Source organism: Varanus komodoensis, unplaced genomic scaffold (assembly GCF_004798865.1).
Source record: "Varanus komodoensis strain SLA01 unplaced genomic scaffold, ASM479886v1 scaffold1, whole genome shotgun sequence".
Classification (NCBI taxonomy): Eukaryota; Metazoa; Chordata; class Lepidosauria; order Squamata; family Varanidae; genus Varanus; species Varanus komodoensis.
Window position 1 is genome coordinate 47,687,447 of NW_025335268.1, and position 19,318 is coordinate 47,706,764.

The 19,318-nt window shown below is 42.7% G+C and overlaps 1 protein-coding gene across 9 annotated transcripts in view; it reads right to left on the minus strand.

The window, feature by feature from the left end:
* The window catches only part of AKAP7 (A-kinase anchoring protein 7), a 144,163-nt gene extending 126,781 nt beyond the window's left edge, over positions 1 to 17,382 (minus strand). For 8 of the 9 annotated variants that reach the window (XR_006414163.1, XR_006414165.1, XR_006414161.1 and 5 more), the window contains exons 1-4: positions 17,062 to 17,382; positions 8,771 to 8,908; positions 7,458 to 7,603; positions 2,270 to 2,406 (exon numbers count right to left, since the gene is read on the minus strand). Coding sequence is in view for 6 of the 9 variants with exons in the window: in XM_044424557.1 (XP_044280492.1) it covers positions 2,270 to 2,406; positions 7,458 to 7,603; positions 8,771 to 8,908; positions 17,062 to 17,326 (686 nt within the window). In the remaining 3 variants the exon portion in view is untranslated. Of the gene's footprint in view, positions 1 to 2,269; positions 2,407 to 7,457; positions 7,604 to 8,770; positions 8,909 to 9,672; positions 9,841 to 17,061 lie in introns of all 9 variants that reach the window. The other variant, XM_044424590.1, reaches the window with a different exon arrangement.
* Positions 17,383 to 19,318: the final 1,936 nt, after the last annotated feature.

The following is a 19,318-nucleotide window of genomic DNA, read 5'->3' on the forward strand; positions in this document are numbered from 1 at the left end:
GCTTTAAGTCCAGTGCATCTGACAATATATCCAAATACAACTTGATAAAAATTCAGCTAATAAAATATGAATTATCAACTTCATTAATTGAAAATAGTGAAGTGTTTGTCACAGTGGAAGGGAAGAATTTCTAAGATACAAGTGGCCCCCACTGTGCAGTTCAGTGGCTAGAAACCAACTGGAGACTTCCTGGTTTCTATACCTGGACTGTCCCCTGCCCTCGGGCTTCTGGGCCCATGCCAAGCAGCCACCTTCACAGTTCTTGCTGTTCTCATCATTATTTTAGAACCGTCAGTGAAGCGCAGTAATTGCAGTGGTGAGTCCCAGAAGGAGTCACTGAACAGGGTAGAGGGTCAATATCACTCCTTTTTGGAGTAGCTAGAGAGTAGTTTAACAAAGTGAAGGACACTGGGAAGTATCAGTTCAACATTTAAAACTGAGAGAATCACATTGCCAAGAGAAAGATATTGTTTCCACAATTTTGGGGAACATACTCCACTGGCTTTCCCACCCATTTCTGGTGCTTTGGAATTACCGGACCAGGACTCGCCTCTCTCTTTTCGGTATTTCTGCCCCAGGTCCCTTGCATCTATGTGCAAATTAGCCTTTATGCAACCTCATTTTGTCAATTTCCTTTTATGTTACATAGTGACCTTCTCCACTCCAGACTGAAGGAAACAAGGAGATTAAGCAGACAAGACTATACCAGTCAGGAGTCGTAAGGGCACACCAGTGAAATAAACAAAAAATAGCCCCCTAACTGCACATTTTTTGAGGCACCAAATTTATTTTATTTTATGCCAGGGAATGAAAAGAAGTAGCAATTGGAATAGGAAGACTGTTTTGCTTTAAAGTTCTTGGAACACATGCCAAAGTAGACTGGAGAGGAGGAAGAAGGGAGACGATAAGCCACGGCAAGCCCAATTGTCTGCTGGCCAAGACATGGGTTGTTCAAGAAACAAAGCTTAGCATGATGTATGAACCCATCCGTTCCCTTGTCTTCCATGATTTACTGTTATTAAATTACCAGCCGCTAGCTGCCACACTGAGTATCTTCAAGGCCACACTATACTTTGCAGAAAGCAGATTGATTAAAAACAACAACTCAGCTCTTGTCACTTCCAGATCCTGTAAGCATGGGGCCAAATGCATGAGCCGAATTCAGCAGCTCATCCACTTGGAAATAAGTTTCACTGAATTCAGCAGGCTTTATTCTTACATAAATGTGCTTAGGATTCCCATCCTATGCTAGTAAAGAGCGCCAGGAACCATTTCTTTTTTGCAATTCATTGGCTCAAAGAAAAGGCTCTATCAAACTGGTTCCTAAGCAGTAATAATTTAAGGTTCATGATTAGAGAAATCACTATCAACCAGAATGTGCTCCAAGAATGCAGGATATAGGTAACTTGCCAAACATAAACAAGATTGGCTCCAGTCAATGCCTGGATGGGAGATACCTGAGAATTCCCACTACAATGCCTTGAATTCCATGGTGGAAGGCAAGATAAAAACAAAGTAAAATAATAATAAATCATATTATTGGCTTATAGGATGTTAAATCAACATAACAAGAAAGATGATGTTACTATTACACAGCAGGGACAGCTGCAGTGAACAGATAATTTCATAGACTTTTGGTTCCAGTGTTTCCATACTTTTGCAGCCATCTATAGGTGTCAACTTCAGATAACACTTTTAAACCTTGCCTTTCCCATGACTTCACCTGAGGCTGCCACCCTGAACAATATGGGAAATAATACCTACTTTACAGAATCACTGTAAGACAAACCTATGGAAATGCATTATTGCCACTATGTCTTCAATATCTCCTTACCTCCCTTTCTCCCATGCACTCTTTCAAATCTTCATTTCTCCTCTCTACAGACATGTTCAAGAGATTTCCTCTTATCTAGTAGACTGAAATCATTATAGAACAGTTAAAAGTACTGATGTCAGACTATGAAGCAAAGGAAAAGTTACTAAACTCTGGCTTATGCATTAACATTGGAGCACTATTGCAAAATTAGTGATGAATTTGTAAGACTACAATTCAAGTTCACGGCCAAGGTGAGTATGAAGAACACAAGAGCTAGCAGCATCACTAGTGGTGTCTCACTGATGTCATGATTACTTATTAAATAGCAGTGCGTGCAGAATATTTCTGCAGCCCCTTTTTAATACTCCTTCTCAGTTGCCTTTTCTCTCCCATGTTTCACCCCAGACAGCATAGATTTTGAAATGGCCTGTTATTTCAAAGTGAAGCACTTACTTCTCAATCGCTGCTTCACTGGACAAATGCATCACCAAGAGGGTAATGTGCAAAGAGCCATACCGAACCATTGCTTTGGAAAGCCTGTTATCCTTTTGTATTATTGCTTCCTGGAGAGCTTGAATACCATCCATAATCTGAGAGAGAGCAAAGACACATACAAAGACCAAACTGACTCTAAAATTACTGCAATCAAGAGCAAAAGCAAGCAAGCACAGAACATGTTTTGCTCTGCATAAGCCATATTAAAATATACGAGATTATCTAAGGATGCAATAATACCCTTGCACATTTTCCATTATATATCAGTGGAGCTTATGTAGGCGATTTTCTTGGTTCAAGGTGCTTCTTCTTAAACTTTTAAGAAGTTGTTAAAAGGTATTAAAAGTCTATTTAATCTCAGATCAAGAGTTTTTAGTCTGCTTTAGTAAATGTGAAATCAGGGGGAAGGAATTAGCAAATAAAAGGCTATTCTGCAGTCATATCTCAGTAATGTCACAGCTTAAAGACTAACTAGTTAATTATGGCATAAGCTTTTGCAGATCACAGCCCCTCAGACTCTTTGCTGGTTTTGCTGCAGCCGCCTAACATGGCCACCCATCTGGGAATCATGGCAGCAATGGTTTATCCCCCCTCCCCTCAAGCAGTCCAAAGCCACACCCCTCTTGCCTGGTGGAGGCCTTGGGCAAACAGTCTTTCATAGGCTTGCCCATAAATCTCCTAAGGGTGGTTGCACTAGCCATTAAAATGGCTACCCGGGATCTCTTTAAATACATATCCAAGTGTAGATTAGCAGCATGATCCTCCTCTCCACTGAGGCTGAACCCTTTGGGTCAGGCCTGGAATTTTAGTTATCATCCATGGAGAGTGGGCAGTTTGGGACGTTCATTGTATATGAACCCATCCGCTGCAGCCCACATATACATTACAAAAGGAGATCTTCAACATTTTCTCCCAAAATGGCACAGAAGCATCCTTCAGGGCATAAACAACAACGTAAGTGATGCTGTGCTGCCACATGCCAGGCTAGTGCAATGCCAATGGGGTGCCCATTTCTGCGGAGGTTAGTGCAATTGTGCTTGCACAAGTAGTTTATGCCAGCATGCTATAAGCTACACAGTAGCTGCACCTGACATGTATTCATTCATTACACGTGTATTCCACCCATGGCCCAAAGAGTTCAAGGTGGCGCACAGTCTACCCCCAACCATTTTACTCTCACAATAACCCTGTGAGGTAGGTTAAGCTGAACATGTATAATGGGCCCAAGGTCACCAATGAACTCTGTGAGGATAAACACCTGGGTTTCTCTGGTCCTAGATGTTGTACATGCAATTCCTAATCGTGTCAATCGACACAAAATATAACATTGTGTTATAATTATTTCTTTGTTTATGTTGCATATTTATGTTTTTAATGATCTTGGCTAACAAAGTCTTACTAAAGGAAATGACTCTAATTGCTTTATTAAAAGCAGTTTGATAATGAGGCTTGCTTTGTTAAGACTATAATGTTGTTTAAGTTTATTTTTAGATCCAATAATAGCCATCCAAGGAAATGCTTACTGTTAAATTATGCCCAGCCATTTCTGCTGTGCAGAGAAGCAACACAAGAAAAAAGCTACAGAGTAAACAGAACAGTAAAATTACCGTAAATTAAATAATCTACAGTTCATTTGTTTAGATGAGAAATTTCCTGAACTAAACTAAGATTTATTTTTGACCATCAGCTACAGCAATCAAATTAAAATAAGTAATCTAATAAACTTCAAAAATAATTTTCCATTTGAATCCTGTGTATGAAAATTTTTAAAAAACCAGACAACCATTCTTAGAACACTATTTTTAATTGAAAGAAAAAGCCACAATACAACTGGCTTGAACTTCAGCTTTTCATTCTTCAAATAGGAGCCTATGACACAACCAGCTGGTTTGTACCGTGGGATGTACAGGCAACCCTTTTGAATTTTCAAGCCATGACTGTGGCTGGTTGTATCATCTGAAGCTAGTGGAGGTGCACTATTTCTATGATAAACAAACCACTCACAACCCTAAAACAGCCCATTGGTTCTGGGTAGCTGGTTAACCCCAACATCAACCCATCCTTGCTGGGTTCAGACGTGACAAGCAGTGGCTGTGACGATTATTCAAAAGATACTTTGCATGTGCTGCAACCTATTGTGGCGGTAGGGTGTCAGGACCTGAGCTGTTCTGGTGGCCAGAACCAGAGGAACCAGGACCATATTTGCAGGATCAGTCCCACGCCCTGCTGGAGTGCTTGGTCTACTGATGAGTGCCAGCTGGGAGTCCTGGGGGAAGAGCTATATAAGAGTCTCACCCTGCAGATGCATTTTTCTTTCTTTCTCCTATAACACTGTGTCATCCCACCAAGCTGGTTGTTGAGAGATACAGGACAGATAAAAGGAAATACCTCTTCATATAGCACATGGCAAAACTATGAAAGTCACTTTCATAAGATATAGTGATGGCCACCAACTTGGACAGCTCTAAAGACTGGGCAAATTCATGAAGGAAAAGGCTATCAACAGCTATTAGCTCTGATGTGCATATGCTTCCTGCAGCATTAGAAAATGTATGTTCACCAGTTGCTGAGGAACTTAGAATCATGTAACAGTAGAGCTGGAATGGGCTAAGAAGGTCATTGGGTGCAACCCCTTGCTGCACAAGCGACCAATTTACCCCAACCCACTCAGATGGCTGTCCAGCTTCTTTTTTTAATGTCTCTAGCGTGGGAGAGACCACGGCCTCTCTGAGCAAATGATGCTATTATACCTATATCCTGCTTGTGGGGTCCTGTGGTTTGGCACTGTGAACATAATGGTGGATTGGATGGACCATTGGTCTGATCTAGGAAGGCTGTTCTTCTGTTCTTAAACTCCCAGCTAGGGCAGGGGCCTCTTGGATGGGCCAACTCCCTTGTCAGTTAGTGATCTGGGAGGAGAGTATGACTACACCTTCACTTTTAAGTGTCCATAGCCTTTGCAAGGAACACCTCTCACAGCCTTTGCTGTGTGACTCTACCACTGCCTGAGCCTAATATGGGACTCTGCACAAGCACTCTATCCAATCTGGACTTTCTTCTCTTTGGATTCAAAGGAATATGAATTTTTGTGACCTCATTATCCAGAACTGGCTAGCTTGGAAGCTTTGGATACTGGAATCTCTGCTTGTAAGGAAGGACTTCCAAGTCAAGAATGGTCTTGCTTTGGATCCTTACTGTTGAGAGACTTGGATTCACAGTACCCACGGGTCCAACCCACATGCCAGGGTTGGTCTTGACCTCTGTGGTAGTGAGCACTGTGGTTCAAGTCTTCTCGTAGGGTCCCTTCCCTTGACTCAGATCCTTCCTATTTCAGAGGAGCAGCAAGGAGTTGCTCAGATCATAAGGCCAAGACCCTGGAGGCTCCAACTCAGTGGAAAGCCTAGATCACATCTCTTTGGGGGTGTCCTAGTAAGTCAGGCCTGCTATTAGGATTCCTGCCTTTGTCTTTGGATCAGAGAGAATTGATTCCTTACCTTGGTGTGGCATGTCAAGGAATTGGGTCCCTAAGGGATGCTCTGGCCCTCTACCTTGGTGCTGAATTACTTCAGGAACCTATAGCAAAAGGCCATCATCTCTATGATTTCTGATGATTGCAAATATTAAGCTTATGCCACCGGTTTACTGTAATTAAAGGACCTCACTTATTCAGAGTCTTCTGTGTCAAAGTATTAAAATTTATGATTGCAGAAGCGGGCCCCTGGCAGTGGCTTAAATAGTGGCTCCAGCAGTAATTTAAATAACTGTGGCTTTTACCATAGGCTGTGCTGATTGTGAAAGTTGGTCACTGAGATTATTGTGACAAGAAGGACCATTAGCCACTGTGAGACTTAGAAAACTGTTTCCTTCACTCCCTTCCACCAGCCCAGCTTCAAGGAAGCGATCAGAAGTTTTCACTTCCATTTTGAAATAACTACAGTTTCTTGTTTCATCCAAACCAATAAATTCCAGTTAATCTTAACTATGGTTTGTCTGAAACAAACTAATTGCAGACTACAGGTCACGAAGATGACTTGTTTAACACAAACCACAATTAAGATTAAGCACAATTTAGGGTTTCAATGTAATGTTAAACTGCAGTTAAAAATGGAAGTGAAAACTTTTGAACTGCGAGATCAAAATCAAGACCATTATTTCTTTTACTTGATAAAAATGATTGCAATGTCAAATTAAATGTGAACAGACAGAGAAAAGTCACTATGAAGAAGGCAAAATGGCTGCAATAAAGCCTCATTTTCCCTATAGCAGCTTTACACTAATTATGGGATGGGATGGGGGCCTTGATGGATCTATAATTAAATCCTTAAGCTCCACCCCTGACTCCTTCCAACTTTAGCCAAAGCGTGCCCTCCTCCCAGTCTTCTAAAAATAATAGCTGCAGTGGGTGTCAAAAAAAAAAAGGAGGTTTGTCCACCTCATCAGCTGGTGAACACCAGACTGCTCTCCTTTGTCAGGTGCACAAGTACACAGCTATTATGCTATTTAGCTATTTCTACCTGGAAATGACACTCAGGTGGAAAGAACTAGGCCAGAGTAGGCAGAAGGTAGATCCCCAGAATTATTGTCATCGTCACCATCATAACCCTTAGATCTGCCCTCCCACTTGATTAGCAAGAACTCTTAGCTGGCTGAAGGAAGGGTGCTCAAGCCCATGTGCCCCACTTCCTACTGTGGCACTCCAAGTGAGCAGCAGGGAAGGTCTGTTTAGAACCTGAGGCAGCCTGTGCTCCGCTCCCTTCTGCTCAGCTGTGGCACATCACAGCTGAACAATTGGGGGGGGGAGCTATTATCCTGCTTGCCTCAGTGCTCCCACACCATGTCCCTTGGGATACCAGTTTGAGGACTGGGGAGGGGCATAAGGAGATATGGTGTCTGAAGACCCCCCACCCACCCACTGTACATGATTATTAGTCAGGTGCAGCTGGTGTCCCTGGCAAGTTTAAGTCCAGGGTGGCTACATAGCTACTGTGAGCTTAACCTGTTGTGTGAACCCACCCAACATGATTCATACATCAAGTTTGGCCTTGTGAGCTATGATGCATAAATCATCATGTTTAAGAATAAGCTCTGATTCCTCATTTTACCCTGAATAGTAAAAATATGGGATAATAATAAAGAATAAGCTCACCTTTAGATTTGTAATTGGAACAGAGACAAAATAATTAGGATGATCTTGATCTTTCTTTTTCTTCTTCATTTGATTGTCATTTTCACTTTCCTTTCCTGTAGTTCTCTTTCTTTTCTTTGTAACGTATGTTTTAGATGTATGTGTGGCTTGATGAAAAACAAAAAAATGGAGTTATGCTGTGTACATGTGCATAGAACATTAGATAAATGCTGGAAAATGCTATGCTAAGGAGCAATTCAGACATAATGGTCCTGTTCACACAATTATGGTATGCTATGGTAACTTGTTTCAAGCCGTGGTGTGTATACCAGGACTTTTGCCTAAGAACTCACCCAGGCTTGTTATGTTCTCTGGACTTGGGTGTTTTTTAAAAAGAAAACATCTCAAGGGCACATGGTTGGTGGAAGGGTGCCTTCAAAACCAACAAGAAGCTCAATTTCCAAAAAGGTTTCCAGATGTTAGGTTCATAGTTTTGCTAGTTGAGGCATTTTTGCCCTGTCCCTGTTCTTTTCCCCTTCTCCAAGGTTGATTTTTCAACCTCAAAGAAGCAGCCAGCTGGGTTTGTTCTATGCTGGTGGCCAGGAGGTAGGGAAGGGAATTGAAGCATAAATCCCAAGCTGTGTCGTTTGAGCTCCAATTCCAGCAGAGGATCAGGGAATGCCACATATCCTAGGAATGCCTAGGGTCTACAGGAGCCCTCTGCCCATCTGTTTTACGGAGAATCTAGATGGTGATATTTTCAGACCATTATGTTCAAGTGTTTCTGGTTTCATCTTCGTGTCTTTTTTTCAGACCTGAACTGTGGTGATTTTTTAAAAATCTTATGATGAAATTTCAGCAGGACCTTGCCCAATGCAACTAGCAAAGTGCTTATTGAGGCTTCCTCCTGCTACTGGAAGCTTTAATTAGTCATGTTCTGGCTCCTCCTGGCCGCAACCAGCCCTTTAATTAGTTGTTCTGAATCTAAAGCCCAAGCAAAACATTGGTTTTTATTCCATTTTTTCAGTATGGCAGTTGCACAAATCATGTGCATTTCCTTAAAAGCTGAACGCGAGTAAACAAAGAACTTAAAATTCATAAAATATCTCCTGTGTTTAACCTGGGATACAAATACATTTTTGTGGTTAAAAAATTCAAGCACTGGAGCATTTGATGAGAGGTGGGGTCAGCCTCCAAGGACTGCTGCATTTGCACTGCTATTGCAAAAGTCAGCACACAACAAATTTTGGTCCAAATGGAACTTGCTTGGTCACTTCACCGTGAGAATGCAAACTGAAGCAATTTCACCACTATGAATTATTCTCTATACTTACTGCTAAATTCAGCCTCAACATCTGCTTTGGCAAATGGCATTTCCAACATCAAACAACTGATGGAATTGTCAAGACACTGTGATTCCTTTCTTTGCTTTTTTCTTTGCTTTTTCTTCTGCTCCACCGTTTCCCCTCCATCTGGAATGCATTTGAAACAATGAATTTGGTTTTAGATTTCAGGGCTGATGAAATCATCACCAATAAAACTCTGCTCCAGGCTCACAGCTCGCTACAAGGCAGTTTTTCAAGTACAACACGAAAAGCTCTCACAAAGCATTTATTTGTTCCTCCATATATGCAATGTTAGGTTTTGTTTTTAGTGCTCAGTGTATCTCATTAACAGTCCCTAAATACATTTGTGGTTTGATTCTCCATTTGAAAAATGGGAATGCAAGCTGACTGAACTGTTTTATAGGGATCTATTTTCTAGAGTTTGTGCTCTGATTTTCAATCCTCTTCACCAGGGTGAGCCACCCACACTGCTGAATATATAGCTAACTAACATAAAATGAATATTTTACTGCTCAAGCATGGGCATGGTGCTGCCTTGGCCATTTACAAAATCAACTTATTTGCAGCTCATTGTACTGCCGTAATTCATTTTTTCCCCTCTTAGTCTATCTTGCAGTAACATCCAAACTGTGATGTCAGGAAGAGAGGTTTTGGTGCTCTGAAACATTTCACAGGCACAAACCACACAAAAGCTGGTATAATTATGAGGCATTTCTACACATCTATGAAACAGTCTTACTAATCAAAATAATCCTAGCTTTCCTAATTTACATTTTTACCAGAATATTTTGTCCAAAGCGTATTGCGTTATGAGAATTGTTCCTTTCTTACACAAAGAATATAAATATTTTCTTTTCCCTGACAGTTATTCAACCATAACTGGAGCTGACCTTGAAGACAACTCAGAAGATTTGGATGATTTCTGAGGCTGGATCAGTAACGAGTACAGGCCACTTGATGCAAGCCAAAGACCACCACAGGAAGCCTTGTCATCCCTCACCCGTAACCACCAGCAGCCATTCCAGCAGCCCGCGGGGAGGGCCGTTCAATCAGCCCTACTGAAAGCCAGCAGGAAAAGACTGTCTTATTTTGGTGATGATATGTAAGCTGCTCTGGCATTCATTTTGGCTTATGAGCAGCATAAAAGTACTATAAATAAATGATATGTGTCATTATTTTTTTGATTGTCACTGCTTTCAATTTATTTTTGAGGACAAATCAAGGTGATGGTTTTGACTAATAAAGCTATATAACTGTTTGAGACCAAAGTGACTGCCTGATCCCATATGAAATAACTCCTCCTCTAAGATCTTAATCAGAGGCTCTGCTCCAAGTTCCATTGCCTTTTCATATGCATTGCCATTTTGGTGGTGGCAACCTGGTTATAGATTACTGTACTCAATTACCATTTAGGTGCCATGAAAAGACAATATTATTCCCTTGAGCTCCTGACAGATCCTATGCTTCACTCCTTCTTTCATAGTTTTAACTATTGTTCTTCTTGCCATTTGGCATTAGTCTTTATTGTTCGTTGTTACATTATCTGTTAGTTGCTTTGGAAGGTATTGTTGAAGCTGTGATGCAAATCTTTCAAAAATTATAAACATTAGTAAAGATCTTTAAAAAGTTTGGTTTTACTGCTTGATTCTAAAAATGAACAGCTGCTAAAAAGTGTTTTTTTTTTTAATCAAAGGTATGTATATAACAGTGACTTGGCACAAATCATTAGTCCCCCATCTGCTTCACTAAGTTTTCTTTTTCCAATTTTTCTTTTTATCAGTTCAGTTTCTTGCTGATGTTCTATAATGGAAGCAAGCTATGGAACAACAGTGGAATAAGAGACCGGGATTGACTAATGATCCCTAATGATCAGATAGCAATGCTATGCACACTGGAAAGATTTCAAGATGCTATACAAGCCTATGCATGATTACTCGGAAGTATGCTCCATTGTACTCAACAGAACTTACTCTCAGGAAAACATGCATAACATTGCATCCTCATCTGCAGTGGAAGAGTGACCAAGGGGCTGGCAGACACTCTCTGGCCAGCCACAGGAAAACTCAAGCGTCGCTGCTGCAACCTCAGAAGAGGCCTCTGAAGTTGCAGCAAGGACTCCATCTTGGAAGGACACTGCCTCTACCTTGCAGCCTGTATGGGTCCTTCTGCACCAGCTGCGGATCCTAAACTGGATGACTGCCTTCACAGCAGACATGAGAGGGCATCCTGGGGGATTGGGGTAGCGGGGAGAGCAGGGCACTGCGATTCCACAAAAAATCCAGGTGATACCTCAGCCTCTCCTCCTCCGGGACACGGGCAAAAGGCATTGCCAGCCAAAATTAGCTATCTATATCTTGGACTGGGGAGCGGAAACACAGGCAATTCTTGCCTCCTTGCTTCTCCTGCATTTAATTGCATGCCCATAACCTTCTGAATTTGGAGGGTTGTGGGCAGCCATATAAGATGGTGCCTCAAGAGTGTTATCCTTTTTAATTTTACATATACTTTTATTCTGTCTGTATTCTGTTAAGAAAATAAAAGAAAAAAGGGTGTTATCCTAGGCATATTATATTGCATGTATATCCCACCTTTTTCCCTCTTGCTAGGAAGCCAAGGTGGCTTCAACAGACCTCCTCCACATATTTTTATCCTCACAACTGGCCTGTGAGATGGGTGAGACTGAGAGTATTTGACTGGCTCAAAGTCACCCAGTGATCAAGCAGAGACTAGAAACTGGACCTCCCTCGTCCTCAGTCCAACACTCTAAGTACTACACCACACACCTCTCAAAATATTCTGAACTCCCAGTATGCTGGCTCTTTTCTGTTTAACATGCACGGTGTCACCTTTGTTTTGCATTAATAGTAAACATACTTAAGAGCTCGCAGCCTGTCCTTCAATTCAGTTCAAATTAAACAGCAATATATCTAATGACATACCATCTTTCAAACATTTGCTTTCCAGAATTCAGGGTAATTTTCTTCATAAAATGAATTATGCTTCCTTAAAAATGAAAAAATATGACCTTTCTTCAGCATCTTCAAAAAACAAATAATTGTGACAGTAAGTTGGCAGTAGCAGCCTCACATCAGAATTTCACTGGATCAGGAAATATCCTGTACTACAAAACAGCAGATCCTGAAAGCTCTGCTGTTAAGGTTCAGGTATTCCAAATCTAATTGTAAGCCGTCTGAGATGCCATGCATAAGGGACAGCATATAAAAGTTTTAAATAAATAAATAATAAATAACTCAAAGGGGGAAATTTGGTAACAGACATGTGTATTATGTTTTTGTGGCATGCAAAGAAATCCCAGGCTTGACAGATGACGTGTTTAAAAAAAAACCCACACAAACACATGATACAGATTATTACTGCCCTGTATTATGTCTCCTGGATACCTCATCCTGGATGCTAGGGGAGAGAAGCCACCTGATTATGTGCTAATTGGCTTCAATGTGAAGCAGCAAGGGAAGGATAACAAGTTAATTGTTATCTGATCCTGGAGCCTGTGGAGGAGCCACCGTGCCTGCCAGATACCCACTGATTAAAAAGAAATATGGTCTTTAGAGCGTTGTTTCTATGGCTTGTATGGCTTGAGAGGCTAGCACTAGGCTCCCTGGTCAGGCAAGAGATAGTACACTTTCACAACCATTCTGCACATGTAGACCTCATGGGATTTAGTGGGCAGGGGAAAAGGGGAAGACCTATCATTCTTTTTTTTTTAATGGAAAAACTGTGTAGGATCCTACCCACATAGGAGAAAAAGAATACTTGTTTCACTTTGCTCCCATAAAGTTTTGTACATAAGGTCTTGTAATTATAAATTCATAATATGAATGATTCTGCCCCTTCCAAAATAGGGATTTGAAATATTTATATACTAATTCTCAACAAAGCATCCCCGTAGCAGTCTATATAGCAGAAAATCAGCTTACAGATTTCAATAAAGTAATTTATAGCATCTGCAGGGGTGAGCTTGCCCATGCAGCTCTTCTACCCCTGAATGAAGATTCACTCGCTTCATAAACCTGATGGTCTGTCTCAGAGGGCACCTGTACTCATGGATATTTCTTTTTAGTGATGAATTAATTGGATTCAGTGCATCTGGTAAAAATCAGGCCACGATGGCGTGGCTGCTCCTGACACAAAGAAAGCTGATGTAATAGTATTCAGAATTCTCACAGAAAGGGACTTAATGCAGTTCTATGCAGAATACTTATCTAGCTCTAGGCTTATATATTGGTACCTGAATGTATATGTATGGAACAGTATTAGACATAGCACTTCTCACTCACAGATTTGTTTCCGGGGAAAGCCTTGACTTTATTTGATCTAGAACCTACTTGTTCATCTTTCTATTGATCTAGGATATTAACATGTTTTAGATATATACTGAAGATGTTCTGGTGCGCACATGTAAGTGTGAACACAACAAACAAGTCTGCAACCGCATGCAGCGCCCAGATACATTAATTGGGGAGCTGTAAGTGGCTGTTGTGCGCTGTGCACATGCCAGTCTGCCATACTGTGTCAAATAGTCTCAGAAGAGGAGCAAACGGCAAGTGTGACAGTTGAATATACTACACTGATTTCATGGTCAACTGTGACAATAATGCGAAGGAAAGTGACATTGGCCTGGGGAAAGAGGGGTGGCGAAAGTGCCTGCTTACCGCAAATTCAAATATGTATCTTTACCATAATGTAAATGTGACTACTTCAAACAACCAGCATCCAAGAAACCAGGCAAGTATTGAACATAATGATTTGTAGCAGTAACAAGTAAAGCAGGGATTTCCTCAGGGGAAATTATCCAGAGGATGAGACAAACAAGTGAGTCATGGTGTTGGGCTGACTGCGGCTTAACAAATTGCACGGATAGTTCTTTGTAGATCAGAGACTTACTTCAGTATATAATTTATGGTTCTCTCTTATTATTTGCTGATCTATAATTTGAACTAGACTTAGAGAGCAGGTCCCTAAAGGATCCATTATAGCTCCAGGCCATTAAAATGGAGACTGCAAACCTATGCGCGCCTAACTGGAAAAAAGTCACATAGAACATAGGGGCCTTGTTTCTAAGTAAACATGCCTTGGATTGAGCTGTACCTGTAACTTATTTCCAAGGCTATACCTTTCTTTAATATTTTTCAAAGGTATCTTCCTGTCTGAAGCTCTAAACAGACCACAGACCATACTGATTACTATTATGTTATGCAAAGCACAAAAGGATTTCTGAGCTAAATTTTCCACTTGTAACACAGCAAACTACTTTGAGAGATACGTAGCAGATATATCAGGGAAAGCAACTTGAGAACCAAGAGCCATTTCCCACTGCTAAGTCTTTCTTACAGGCTGCAAACCTGCATCCCTGCCACCCAATTAGGTGGAGAAGCAGCAGCATTAAAAGAACTGCAAGCCTGCTACCAAATTTTGGCAGCAAAACTCAGTGGAGCTTTTGTAATGACCCACTTAGCTTTAAAGCAAGCTAAATTTATCCTTTCTAAGGGATTGTAGATGTTGGCCACGAAAAGTCAATGGCAAACTGCTAGGTGTTGTACTGTCACACCACCAAATTGGGAAGACAATGGTAATGAGCGCAGGGCTCACAGTGTAAAACCACATGGTTTTATAGAATCCTAGCCATCAAATATTTTCCTTAGATTTTGCATTTAAGATTCACTCTTAAATGTGTATCCTGCCTATACAGAACAAGAGAGGTGTACTGCCCTTTCCTAGAAGCTTGATGGTTCTAAAATGGTTCTGTTCATCAAATGACCTCTACTAGAACCTGAGATGGTATATCCCTGAATGCTTTCAAACCTCCTTCTGCAAGAGGAGGAGGATGAAAATTGGATTGCAGTCATTCACTGATAGAATATAGCAGATTCCCTGGTCCCCTCTGTTCTGGGCTAGATTGGCAGGCAGGGAGGGATATGAGAAGTCCATAGAATATACCCCATAGTCTACTTTTGTAATTACTCAGGCATTACAACACTTGTTTCCTAAACCGTTTGCAGTAGGAAGCGAACTACTCTGTTTCAGAGTATTTGCATTAAGTGTTTTATGGCTTCATTAAACAGCAAATATTTCAGCTAGCAGATGTGAATGCATGCTTATTTAAAATATATTTATCAATGAAATGATATTTTAAAATATATATTTAAAATAAAATGAGACAGTTGTTTGCAACTTCTGAACTTTAGCAAATAATACTGCTGTGTTCCTGGATTTAAGCCAACTGAAAAATTCCACTCCCTGACTAATTCATAGCCTAGAGTTTTTCTGTGAAAGAAGGTTCCCCAGGGCTGAGGAATAGGAGACTTCAGCAACCTCAATTTAACCTTGAAAGAAGAAGCAGCGATTTCCTAATCTGAACCAATAGTGGGTAAAGTGCTGGATTCAAAGCCATGAAGCTCATTAGAGTGGCACCTGACAAATCATGCTCAGCCAAACCTCCCTCACAGGGCTGTAAAGATACTGTGAGAAATGTATATGTATACTCTTATTTTATTATTTCAGAAGGTTTTATTATTTTATGCCTACCAAACAAAGAGAGATAAAGATACACAAGTGTAGTAACGGCATGTTTAAAATTGAATTACCAGTAATAGGGTGCATATTTAAAAGGTAGCTAGGGATAAAGGACAAAACACAGCAGCTTGCAGTGCCATTTGCTCATTCTTCCAGGCTAATTAGCCCTAAAACAAACTGTTTTTATGGTCCTCTTTCTTACCAGCTGTCTTGCCAAAAAGAGCATTTTACCATGCATGCCACAAATGCAGTACATGCTCATTCAGCTCACCTGCCCACTCACTGTTATTTGTGAGTCTCCACTCAATCTCATGCTCTGGGTTTCAGGCTAGCCACTGAACGAGAGACCTCTCTGTTCACTTCCTTGAGTTCCATAATGGAAAAATGTAACATATACCCCCAGCTTATCTAATACAGATTTTAAACCTACTGCGCAGAGATTTACCATAGGTTCTGTAATACACTTAGCAAATCAGGAATGTCAAGTATTTACTAGTAGCAAAACAGCGCTGCTGTTGTGACACAGACTGAAGAAGGTGCCTGAGGGAGCAAATGTTGAGAGGAAAGCAGTAGAAACACCCTAGCTGTTCCTCCTGGATTGGTGCCCTGGTGGTGGAAATGCTGGCATGTTGCTGATCTGAGCCAGCTGACTATCCTGCCCAGAGGCTTCCTCCAAAAGCAATGAGTGAAGAGGCAAAAAGAAAAAACAGCCAGTCCTGGAAAGCATCTCTATTGCCAAGATACAGGTTCAGGGAGCACACATTATTCTGCTCCTGTTGTACAGATTGCAATGTCACTCGTGGGTAGCAGTATTTGAGCAGGCAGTTGCGAGATTTTTAAGGGTAGAGCACTGCATAGCACACGGTCTGCTCTGCATCCCGACTGACTCTGCTGTCTTTAAATATGGAAAAGGATGCTGTCTTATCACCAGTGCCAAAGTTAAGATTTAACAATCCCTCGGATCAGTTTTTGACTGCAGAAGCAGGGGGAAGCTGTCTTGGGCTGGTTCTGACAAGCTGCACTGCTTCTTTTCTCGACTACCAAGTACAAACTGCTCAGCTATTACAAGGCTGCACACAATAGGCCCTTCTCACAGAATGGCTTGCTTAGATTCCAGGAATAATTCAAACATACAATTTTGATAATAACGTCCTCGGCATATTAACACTCAGCACACTAAGCATGTAACTTTCAATTACTCGGGGCAGCTTTGGCCATAATTACCACCCCTACTAAACACTTACAAAGTGCCTAGCATTCTCTTAGTGCAGCGGGTAGGCAGAATAAGGCAAGCTCACAATCTAACAGACACTAAACGGAAGGAAAAAGGAATGCGGAGGGGAGAAGAAAGCAAGGAAGGGCTGGAGCAGCTGCGCTGCCACCGCCCAGTAGACGAGGCCAGCTTAAGTTTCCCCACTGCAGCGATGGCGGGGGCGCGCGCGCAACATTCGCTGATAAGAGTTCTGGGTCTTTTCTGTTGTGCTACTTTGTCTCAGGTGCAAATACTTGTCTGAAATGCCTCTGGCAACTCCGTTCAACGCTTATATGCTCAGTGTTAATATGCTTTTCAAGGTACCGAGTAAATGAGTGATCGACTACTAACACCAAGACAACACAGCGAAAATAGCGCTTCCCCGTCCCCGGGGGGGTTGGTGGGAATGCGTTACGAGGAGTCGTTAAATGTTAGTCCCCTTTCGTTCGGAACGAAGTGGCCGTTACTGTGTCCCTGTTCCGCTCCTCCTCACCGGTCTGTTGCACTAACTGGCTGGTTGCAGGGAGAGGTGGTCCTTGTCCTCCACTTTCCGCCTCCGCTCCCGGCTTCTGGGATTCTGCCTCGGGAGACGGGCGGTCAAGCGCCTCCATGGCGGTCCTGGAGCCGCCCGATCTCTGCCCCACAGCAAGGGGCGCCCTCCCGCAGAGGGAGATCTGAAGACTAGGGAAAGCAGTTGGCACCGAGTGAATGGGCCGGAGAGTCCGGAGTAACAACTGCAGCGACAGCCGCGGTAGCATGGTCCGCGTGGTGCCTCGACCCCACTCACGGGCAGCAGCAGGCAGCTACGGGAACGCGGAGGGGTCAAAGGACAGCGCCGCTGGGGCGGGGTAGCGAGAGAAAGACTCCGGGCCCTGCTCAACGCCTGGGAAACTACGACTCCCATCATGCAATGCGGCTGCAGCGTGCCAAGGCGGATCTGCGAGCCTGCCTGCAACTCTGTTCTTCAGAATGAGGCGTGGGATGCGATTGTAAACGAGGGAGTAGCACTCCTTCGGCAGCGTCGGCCTTTGTCCCGCAGGCTCCCCATCGGCCCCACGTAGCGAGTGGGTTCGAAGAGCTCTGCTTCGTTTCTTTGCGCAGAGCAGCGGCTTGGACTGGGCGCAGCCAGCCCTGCCGCGCTGCACCTCCCAGACAGAGCAAGGAGGGCGAGCGAGGAAATGGGAGGCTCCGGCTGCCGCTCCTTCGAGACGTTTCTACCGATTTGCTTTGAGGATGCAGTGCGGAGAAGCAAGTGGGACTGAGCCGAACGAGTCCAGTCCTTCATGCGGTTGCCTAGAGAGGTGGTGGGCTCTCCCACACTAGAGACATTCAAGGGGAAACTGGACAGTCCTCTGAATGGGATGGTGTAAATAGATGTCCTGCAACAGCCTGCATGGCCCCTTGCAAATCTACTATGATCCTACGAATAGCAACAGGGAGTGGGCCTGAGGGATTGCTCCTTGTAGCCTGGAGAGGGCTAGGGAGCCTGTCCTTTTTTTCCTGATCACTTAAGAATGTTTACACATCGATACCTAAAAAGCATCTTACAATTTTATCTTTAAAGCACTACAAACTAGATGAACTCTTGCTACTTTTTTGTCTACTCCCCTCAACTTTTGGGCTGACTACAGCTCTGCTTGCAGGTGCACCCCCAGACTGATCACTGAAGCCTTTTCAGGCATGTAAAGCAGTCTTTCCCGACCTGGTTCTCTCTGAATGTTTTGGATTTGAGCTCTCATCAGCTCCAAAGCAGCATAGTCAATACTGTCGGAGGAGTCACAGTCCCACTGGGCAATGGGAGAGCATCTGGAGGGTATTGGATTGGGATATGTTGATGTTGATGCAGAGTCTTATTCAGTCCTCCCTGGCTTGATGCGGGATCAGCATATGTGATGTGCAAACAGCACTCTGTGCAAGCTGGCTAATCATGCTGCAACATGTAGGTCTGTTTAACTTAGAAAAGAGGTGAGGGGAGACGTAAGAGGTGTTCAAAAGTATGCATGGTGTGGAGGTCATGGACAGACATTTTTTCCTCCCTTTCAGTTCTAGAACCTGGGATCATCCCAAGAAGCTGATTGATGGAAAATTCAGGGCAGATAAAAGGAGATACTTCATACAGGACAGAGTTAACCTATGGGATTCACTTCCATGAGATGAAGTGGTGATCACCAACATGGAAAAAGAGGACTGGACAAATTCATGGAGGAAAAGCCTATCAGTGGCTACTGGTCGTGATCATTAAATGCTACCTCCAGTATCAGAGGCAGTATGCCAATGTGCACCCGTCACTGGCGAACCTGGCAGTTGCCCTTATGACCTAGTTTTGGGTTTCTTGTGAGCAGCTGGTTAGCCACTACAAGCAGAATGCTAGGTTAGGTTAACCCTTCGTCTGATCTAGCCTGGCTCTTCTTACGCTTCTGTACGTTCTTCTTAGGCTTCACAGACTCCTGGGTAAGCACCCCAGTGATCAAGGGATGGAGGCTCAAGCTCTTGATCATTTTGGTACCGCTCCCTTTGAAATTATTTTCCTTTTTGCTACTGCCCACCTATTTGGTGCTTTCATTTTCTTCAGCATCTTCATCCTCATGCAAATATTTTAAAATTTGCAGACAAACATGGTGGCAGGAGATGCTCAGAGGCAGGTCGCAGGTACAATTTTGCTATCTTCAAGTAGGGCTAGAATATTCGAATTTCTAATGTTGAAGAGGTACTTCAAGTCATTGTTGACAGCACTGATGAGTGAAATAAAG